At 42.4% G+C, this 9,500-nt stretch overlaps 1 protein-coding gene across 1 annotated transcript; it reads left to right on the top strand.

The window, feature by feature from the left end:
* The first annotated feature begins 839 nt into the window (after positions 1 to 839).
* Positions 840 to 8,749, top strand: ADA2 (adenosine deaminase 2). Its single transcript, XM_014453014.1, is given in 7 exon segments — positions 840 to 873; positions 3,332 to 3,685; positions 6,273 to 6,393; positions 7,898 to 7,946; positions 7,948 to 7,986; positions 7,988 to 8,110; positions 8,678 to 8,749. Coding segments are annotated over 7 exon segments (792 nt in total).
* The last annotated feature ends 751 nt before the right edge of the window (positions 8,750 to 9,500 follow it).

The raw sequence follows: 9,500 nt of genomic DNA, 5'->3' as shown, positions 1-9,500 counted from the left end.
GAGTTTTCTCCTGCTTCTGACACAGCTGTTGAAGGGACTAAGCAAACAGTCTACAGTTTCTGGAGCTGCTCTGAGGTAACTGGGGTCTCCTGGGGTGGGACGTGGGTGGAGTACTGGGCTTGTGAGGTTACTGTAAGTAACTGGGAAGTTGGGCCCTTAGTCTTTGTTAACCTGGTGGTGGCCTTCCCCACCCCTCACCTTTCGGTGGGAGAAGAACATAGACTTTCTCCACAACAGGGTTTTGAAAATAGTTGTGGGCCCAAAGACATTTACTCAGTATCACAGATGTACATGATGTATTTCTTTTTTCTTAGTCTGGAAACAAAGTGTTTTTATAGTTTTTTTGTTGTGTTAATCCTTACCTGAGGATATTTTTTCCACTGATTTTTAAAGAGAGAGGGAGGGAGGGAGGGAGAGAGAGAGGGAGAGGGAGAGGGAGAGGGAGAGGGAGAGGGAGAGAGAGAGAGAGAGAGAGAGAGAGAGAAACATCAGTGTGAGAGAGACACATTGATTGGTTGCCTCCTGCACACACATGGACAGAGGCAAAGGATCATACCTGTAACTCAGGTATGTGCCCTTGACCAGAAATCAAACCTGAGACCCTTTGGTGAGAGGCCTGACGCTCTAACCACTGAACAAGGTCTGTTTTTATAGTTTTCATCCATTCTCTTTTCAAAGTAAAGAAACATTTTAGAGAGAGAGAGAGAGAGAGAGAGAGAGAGAGAGAGAGAGAAGATGAAGTAAATAGAACAATAAGGGATTTTTTCCCCTTATGCTAGACCAAGTTGGTCCTGACCAGTATTAGATAAATTTTGTTTGGCAGTCCCGGAAAAGTACCCATGAAAACTTTTGGGGACCTTAGAGAGAATGGAGGTAGAGATTTTGGAACCAGGTGGCCTCTGTATTGTGTCACTAGGGAGAGAGAGACAAGGGGCTGGGGCCATTGAGTGGAGGATGCAGCATGGGGTGGATGGAATGGTGATGTGAATGTCATTGTCCGTTTGCCCTAGAGCTTTCAGTTGCAGGCAAACACTGTTGTCTGAGGAGAGATTCAAGGACTTGATAAAATTGAAGCGGTTCTTCAAAAGTCCAGCTGTTTAATTCGAGGGTATAACCCCTACTATGACTGTGAGAGTAAATTGTCATCTGTTTCTTTCTTAAAATTTCCTCTGGTGTCTGATATACCATAGAGTAATTGAATGCTAGCCCTGGAAAGAATCTTGGACATAATGTATTTCAATGACTACCAAAATTTTCATTTTTGTCATAACCCTGTGCCTCAATTTACTTATATGTCTCTTTAAATTAACTTGCTTTAAATTTTTTTTAATTCACCCTAAACAGTGATGTTTTGTATCACTGATGGCACATTTATCACACGTTGAAAATGACTGATGAAGTCCATTTCACCCTTTTTACATGTGAGAAAACTGAGACCAATAGACATTAAGTGATTTGCCCAAGGTCTCACAAAGACATACTAATTTGGGACTGTGTCTGAGCTCTCCTAATTTACAGTTTTTATTCTTTCTTGTATAACCTATCATACTTTCATGGACGTAGAAATAATTATTAAATGTAACTCAAATAGATAACCCATGTGAAACCTGCTAACCATAGTGCCTGGCAGGGATTCAATAAATGTGTTTCTTTCCTTCTACCCTTAAGTCCCTGCTCACTGCTAACCTGAACTAGTTGCTCCCTGGAAGCTATTAGAATCGTTTTAATGCTAATATTCTGAAATATTAAGATGATGTACCTTTGGTGTTGCTGTTGAGTAATTGATTGTGCTGTGCTAGATACTCAATGAGTCTTATCAATCTAGAGACACAGGCCTTCAGTCCTGGGACAATTCCTCCCCCCACCCTTTTAAATTTATAAATGCAACTTATTTATTAAAAAGCTTTCACCTTTTAAATTTTTGTACAATTTGCAAAACTATTCTGAAAGCAGGATATATGTGCACAAGTTTCTGCAAAGAGTGCTAATTAAGAATATGGTAAATGCTTTACAAGTTACTTTAAGAAAACTGCCACAACTGGGCCATTACATTGCCATCTTTTTTATCAAAATATTTGATTCCAGCCTTCCTTCCACTGCCTCAAACTATAAAGCATTTTTTAATGAGTTGAAATTAAGGAAGGACTACATCTACTAGAGAAGAAAGTTCTATTAGTTTGAGGTTTCAGACTCTCCCCCAAACCAAGATCAGTATCTTGGTAAGGGCTAGGCTGGGACCCTGAACAGAGTATGAGCATGTGCAGGTGGCATATGGGACAATTTCTTGTATTATTTATTTAATTTCTTTTTTTTTCCTTCTGAAATATCTGTTCTTTAGATGTTGGACTTTCTGAACTAATAACTATCTCATTTTCTTCTCTCCTATTTTATCCTACTATCTAAAAGATTCTCTTCAATTCCTTCTTTTTAATATTGCTAGTAAATTTTTAAAACTTTAGCTTTTATATTTTAATTTCTAAAAGCTCATTCTCATTTAGTTCATTTTTTGTTCCTATTTTATGGACACGATACCTTTTTTTTCTTTATTGATTAAGGTATTGCATATGTGTCTTTATCCCCCCCATTACTCCCCATTTTTTCTCTTTTTAAAATAAATATGTTTTTATTAATTTTAGAGAAAGAAGAAGGGAGAGGGATAGAGAGATGAAACATGGATGAGAGAGAGAGACATCAATTGGCTGCCTCCTGCACACTCCCTACTGTGGATCCAGCCCACAACCCAGACATGTGCCCCGACCAAATTGAATTGGGGACCTCTTGGTTCATGGGTCAACACTCAACCACTGAGCCACACCGGCCGGGCTACACAATATCTTTTCTTATCTCTGTAAGAATATTAATTAATATTAATTATAATTCTTTTGACTTTTTCTTTTATTTCCTGCTTTACCTCCATTTCCCTTTAGTTGCTTCTCTCTGTGTGTTATCTTTATTTATTTATTTATTTATTTTTATCACGTTAGAGCCTTTCTTCATATGCCTTGTGATACTTTGCTCTTTGGTTATGTTTAAAAGTGGAACACTAAAAATATGATTGCAATGTCTTGCTCTGTGTGTGAGCAGGGCTTGCTGATGGAAAAGTTCCATTATAAGGAGGCCTCATGGTAACTTTTTGTTTGGGAAGCCCCTCATTGTCTGTACCTGGAGGTCTTTTCTCTGGAGTCTCAGAGACTAATCCTTCAATATGCTGCCTCCTATTAATCTGAGAACAGGTGTGAGAAGGAACATCAACACTTAAATCTGTAGATTTTCACTTACCCAGTACCCTTTTTAGACCCATTGAATTCATCTGAGCAATTTCCTCTTCCAGGCATCCCAGTGTTGGTGGGGGGCCCATCTGGGCAGCCAGCTCTCCTCCCTCTGCTTTTGGTGGTGGTGATGTCCTTTTTCTGCTCAGCTATATCCATAGATGAGGAACAAAAGAAGATGGTAATGAAGGAGAAAATAATGCAGTTGGTGGGGGGTGGGGCGGGAAGGAGGGAGCTGGTGCTGAAGAAAGAAGAAGAGATGGCTAATAAGAGGCTCATGATCCTCAAAAAGGCTGAGATGAAGCAGGCCATGAAGTCCCAAAAGTTCTGACCCAGCATGCACTTTTTCTAGGCAAAGAATCTCATTGAGAAAAGTGAGGTGTTTAATATCCTGAAGAAGATGCCAAAAGATAGAGGTTTGGAAGGAAGATTTTGGGGGTCCTGAGAAGTAGGGGGGAAACTACACTTGGAGCTGCTATTGGTCTAAACAGAGCAGAGAGAATGCTACTCAGCTACTCTAAGCCTTGTTTTTGCTAGCGAACTAGGAAAGGGGGTGTTCAAAGGTGGCTGCTGGTTCATTTTGGAAACCAAAAACCCTACTTCTGAGGGGACTCAGCTGAGAGAGAGAGAGAGAGAGAGAGAGAGAGAGAGAGAGAGAGAGAGAGAAAAGGAAGTGGGCCCTGGATATTACTGGCCTTCCCTGACAAAGTTGGAAAAGTGTCCATCCGTAAGATAGTATACTAGTCCCATAGGACCCTAGTTTTCCCTTCATATCATCCCTCATACCTCTTTCTTCTAGGGTTTTTCCAGGGGCTAAGTTACTAAATAGGATACATGAAATAGCATCCTGGATGAACACATTTCTAGTAGCATATTTCTATAATATAAACACATTTCTATGAATAGTAAAATAATTATCATCTTGCACACATAAATAGTAGGTTGCAGCTTATAAGGACTTCATCTTTTTTGTTTAATGTTATAAATAGAGATTAAAAAATTAAAAACTGTGAGGTTGGAGTAACATCCCCAGTTGATGGAGAATGTAAGGTTTAGAGAGGTTGACATGCCAAAGTTCATACAGCAGGGACACCTGTCAGGGGGCCAGTGTCAAGGCGAAGTGCTAAAATGGAGCAAGAAGAACAGTGCATACACTACCTTGAGGAGCAACGAGGTCAAAATTGGTGTCAGGTCTGAAGGACAAGTATGGGGCCCCAAATGGCAAAACCTGCAGACCAGAAACTCCAATGGGAAGTAATGGGTGGGCATTGGGGATCAGGTTGAGAGAACTGGGGTAGGAGCAGGGGCGGAGACTCAGGCTCATTACATCATTTCATGCAGTTTGGGATAGCAAGGCTTCATTTAAAGGCTTGGGGTCTCAATGGAGAGCTAGCAGCTGAGGAAGCCCCAGTGCGCTGGGCCTCTAGTCTATAATAATAAAATAGTTTAGTAATATGCTAATTAGACCAGACAGCCGAACAACCTTCCAGACGTCTTTCCAGATGACCTTCTGGATGAAGCTGGGGCTGCGAGGGCCAAGGCAGCCGCTGTGGCTGCGAGGGCTAAGCCCCTTGCATGAATTTCATGCATCAGGCCTCTAGTCTCTCTATATACAAGGGTAATATGCAAAGTGTCCCCTCAGGAGTTCTACCAGGAGACCGGGAGAGAGAGATAGAAACATCAATGATGAGAGAGAATCATCCATCTGCTGCCTCCCTCGTGCCCCCTACTGGGGATTGCCAGCCAGAAACCCCAGGCATGTGCCCTGACCAGGAATCAAACTGTGACCTCCTGGTACATGGGTTGATGCTCAGCCACTGAGCCATGCAAGCCAGGCAAGAGGCTTTTTCTTTTAACCTTATAGGATATTTTGCTTCACAAAGGCATTCAACACCTTTTCTGTCCATAGGAAGTTCCTGGTACATTTAAAATCTAATTTAATCAGCAAAAGGTATTAACAGCAATACTGTTGTTACATCAATGAAATTTGTCTAGATGCTCAATAATACCAGAACAAATAAAAGTTCCAAGCTCCTAGAGCAATGACAGTCCAGCTGATGGATGAACCAGCTTGAAAATATGATGGAGCAATTTCCTAATGACTTATATGGTAATATTATCTACACTAATAAAAGAGACGCATGCAAATTAACCATCCCTTCATGATGCCCACAAGCCACGCCCACCAGCCAATCAGGAGTGATATGCAAATTAACCCAACAAAGATGGTGGAGGCCAGAGCCGGGATACTTGCGTCGCAGCCACAGCTACCATACAAGCATCCCGGCTCTAGCTGCTTCAGGCCTGTTGGAGACACAGAAGTCAGGGGAGACAGAGAAGTCCGGCTCCAGCACCTGCGGCTGGCTGCGGCCCAGGAGACTGACAAGCCACCCGCCCCAATGTCCCAGGCTGCAGCCACCTGGAGAAGCTGCCAGCCCTGTGGTCCAGGGCGCCAGCGCCTGTGGCCGGGAAATAGGTTCCCTCTTCTCCCACTGCAGTCATTACTCCAATATTCCCCTTCTGAATATCTCTCCTCTGCCGCAACCCAACTCCACTTTTCATCTGAAGGATACGGAACAGAGAGAGCAGTGTTAAAAGCTTACATTTTTAAGCCAGTAAGATTGGTACTTAAACATATAAATGGAAAACTAGAGTCCTTAAGGTAACAAAGGCTACAAAGGGAGGGGACAGGGACAGGGCATGACATATTATATCCAGCAATCCATGTGGGGACTGAAAACTTTGCAATGATGACAATTGAATCAACTAAAATAGTTGACAGGGACAATTCTTCCATCTTTGAAAATATCTACATCAAGTCTGTTTAAATAGATTTTCATCTGCATAATATAACACATTCTGACAAGCCCACCACCACCAATGTGGTCAGTGTTGTGCCAATAAATGTTTAACAACTGACTCTCAATCAAAGAAAACAAAACTCTGATTTATACTATCGGCCAATTTCTGTGGCATAAATTTTCCATCCATGGCTGATTTCAGCTGCTAATGTGATGCCACTAAATGCAGAGCTGAGGAGAAACATGCAGTCATACACTATTATATTCTACCAGAAAGACCCAAAAGATATAAATAATGCCAAGAGTCAGAACAGTAAAGTGTAGTAAATAATTGAGGAGTGATGAATTTAGAGTATGTATTACCTTTGGTTTTAATGTATTTATTCACTTTTAAGATTATATAATTTAATTTTTAAGAATGAACGTGTTTAACAACCAGCTGCCATGACTCAGTTTTAGTTAGAAAGTTTTAATTTCAGACCATCCTATGTGGTTATTTTAGGTCTCTGAGTCTGTAAGGTCACCATGAAGGCCTCCCCTGAGCTTGTCAGGTTTTGTATGTGGGTAGCCCCTTTTTCATCCACACTAATCAAGGATGTAAACCTGGCCATCCAGGGTTATTTCCAATGAACCCCCTGTAGGCTAGGGCTACCATAACAGAATACAACAAACTGGGTGACTCAAACAATAGAAATTCGGTCTGCCTGCTGTGGCTCAGTGGTTGAGCATTGACCTAGGAACCAAGAGGTCATGGTTCGATCCCTGGTCAAGATAAATGCCCTGGTTGTGGGCCTGATCCCCATTAGTGGGCGTTCAGGAGGCAGCTGATCAATGATGTTCCTCTCTCATCAGTGTTTCTGTCTCTCTATCCCGCTCCCTTCCTCTCTAAAAATCAATAAAAACAAATAAAAAAACTCTTTAATTAACCTTTATTCTTTTTGTTTTCTCACTGATCTGGAAAGTAGAAGTACAAAATCAAGTGTGAACAGGTTTGGTTTCTCCTGAGGACTCTCCTTATCTTGAAGATGACCACCTTCTCGCTGTATCCTTATGTGGCCTTTTTGTTTGTTTGTTTTTTGTTAATCCTCACCTGAGGATACTTTTCCATTGATTTTTAGGGAGAGTGGAAGAGAGAGGGAAAGACAGAGAGAAACATCAATGTGACAGAAACACATCGATTGGTTGCCTCCTGCACAAGCCCCCATCAGGGCCCAGGCTGGGGAGGAGTCTGCAACCAAGGTACATGCCCTTGGCCAGAATAGAACCTGGGATCCTTTGGTCTGCAGGCCGAATCTCTATTCACTGAGCCAAGCCAGGTAGGGCCTCATATGGCCTTTTCTATATGCACATGCATGCCTAGTGTCTCTTATAACAATCTTATTTGATATTGGTCTCACCTTTATGATTTCATTTAACTTTTGATTACCTCCTTAAAGTCCCTATCTCCAAATAGAGTCACACTGGGGGTTAGGGTTTCAATATATGAATTTAGTGGGATGCAATTCAGTGCATAAAACCCTGCAAAGAGAACTCGGTCTAGGATGTAACTACAGCGGAGTCAGATTGGCAGTATGCAGAGGGGAACAAGAGAGCCTGACTGGTGGGAACTTCCCGCTTGAGCTGTCTCCTGCAGTGTACAAAGCAGGTCTTAGTGTGGAGGCCTCCATCAGAGCCAGATGCTTCCTTTGACCTCTCATCACTGCTCACTATGATGCATCCCAGTTTTTACTGGGTGGGAGAGGCAAGGTGGATAGGATTCCTGCAGGTGCTGGAAGGCAATGGCCTAAAACATGCCTCCTCAGCTCACCTCCTTTGTGTTCTGGATAGCCTCCCAAGGAATTTCACTCTGATGACCAAGAACCCCAAGGTGACTTATTACAAATCAAGATATTGTCTGGTCTAAGTTTGAAACCACCTTTTTTTATGATCTCTGGTCTTATTAACTATGCACCAGTGTTTAGAGACTACATCTTCCAGGGCTTGGAGGAGTTCTACCAGGACAATGTGTTCTACCTGGAGCTCAGAACCATGTTGCTCCTGGTGAGTCTGTCTCTCTTCTCCTCTCTTCCACTCTGGCTTGACTTTCAGATCTTATACTGTAGATTTTCACAGGCTTCCTACTCTAGTACAAGTACAGGACTAAATGATGACTATATCCCTAAAGGGATATGTACTTTTCCAGGGTCCAACAAGAGCAAGGAAACCTGAAATGGACTGGGATGGCCCCAGCAGAACTGTTAACATGACCCTCACTGCCTTTTACCTCCTTTTTCTTATGAGCACCACTTTTCACATCCTCCAGATACATAGTGTCTCATGGGTGCTCAAGGTTCCCTGGGCTTGGAATCTGAGCAGTGCCTCTTGCCTGGATCTTTCTTGACCTGTCTCCTTTCATATAAAAATTTAGCTTCTCTGAGTCCCTTGGGACAATGCTCTTAGTATGGGGACAGCTAAGGAATCTGATAAATGGATTTGGTTGCCTGTAACTGAGGGGATTGATAATTTCCTAGGGGCCCTTTCTCTGGAGCCCAGTTGCATTTTATCTAGGGTCTTCTATGGCAATGCTGTCCTCACAGAGGAACTGGTGAAAGCCTTGTTCCTTCTCAGGTTTCCGATATGCCCAAGACAGTGTCTTCCAGTAGAGCTCAGGGCATGGCTGTGGTGGACTGGCAGTGTTAGCTGAGCTGTCTGCAAGGAAGGTAAGGGCTTGGTGACTCTTCATCCCCTTCCCCTTCCTCCCTGCGGGTACTACAGACTCCTGTTTGTTCCACCACAGAAGCTTCCTCCCTGATTTTTCTTCAAATCATTATACACACAACCTTTTCTTTAATCTTGGTAGATAAAGTTCAACTCTTCAGCACAAAACGAGAGCCTCTCACATCTAGAGTGTATTCACCACCCCAGCCTTATTCCTATTTTTCTTCCCCACCCCTCTTCCTCCATCCCTTCTTCCCTATTTCTTTCTTTTTTTCTCCCTTTCATCTATGCATCAGACATCTGCAGGCTTCTACTCTGTCAGGCACTATGCTAGGTGCTAGGTGTACAAAGACATATGGGACAGAATCCATGTCCTTAAGAAGGACAACAGTTTCTCTCTGGGAGACTCTTGGGTAAAAAAATACATGTGACAGACATTCTTGTAGATGTTAAAGAACCATTTACAGGTTGTAGAGAAAATACAAAGAAGAAAATGTTTAGTGTTATCTGATGGATGGGAGAAAAGACCAAATATGCATTATGGAGGAAAGAGAATGCTCTGGTGAGTGCTGGAAAATAAGGATGAGTTCACTGAGTTGAAGGTGAGTGAAGGCATTTTCCTCAGTGGGATCAGCATAAACAAAGGTATAGATGCTATAGACACTTATTTGGAGCCCATTTGAGACTACAAGGAGTTCATAATGACCAGATACTAAGATTCAAGGGATACTCA

This window comes from Myotis lucifugus, unplaced genomic scaffold (assembly GCF_000147115.1).
Source record: "Myotis lucifugus unplaced genomic scaffold, Myoluc2.0 scaffold_19, whole genome shotgun sequence".
NCBI lineage: Eukaryota > Metazoa > Chordata > Mammalia > Chiroptera > Vespertilionidae > Myotis > Myotis lucifugus.
Note: the sequence above shows the minus strand (reverse complement) of the source record. Positions and strands in the feature narration are given on the sequence as shown.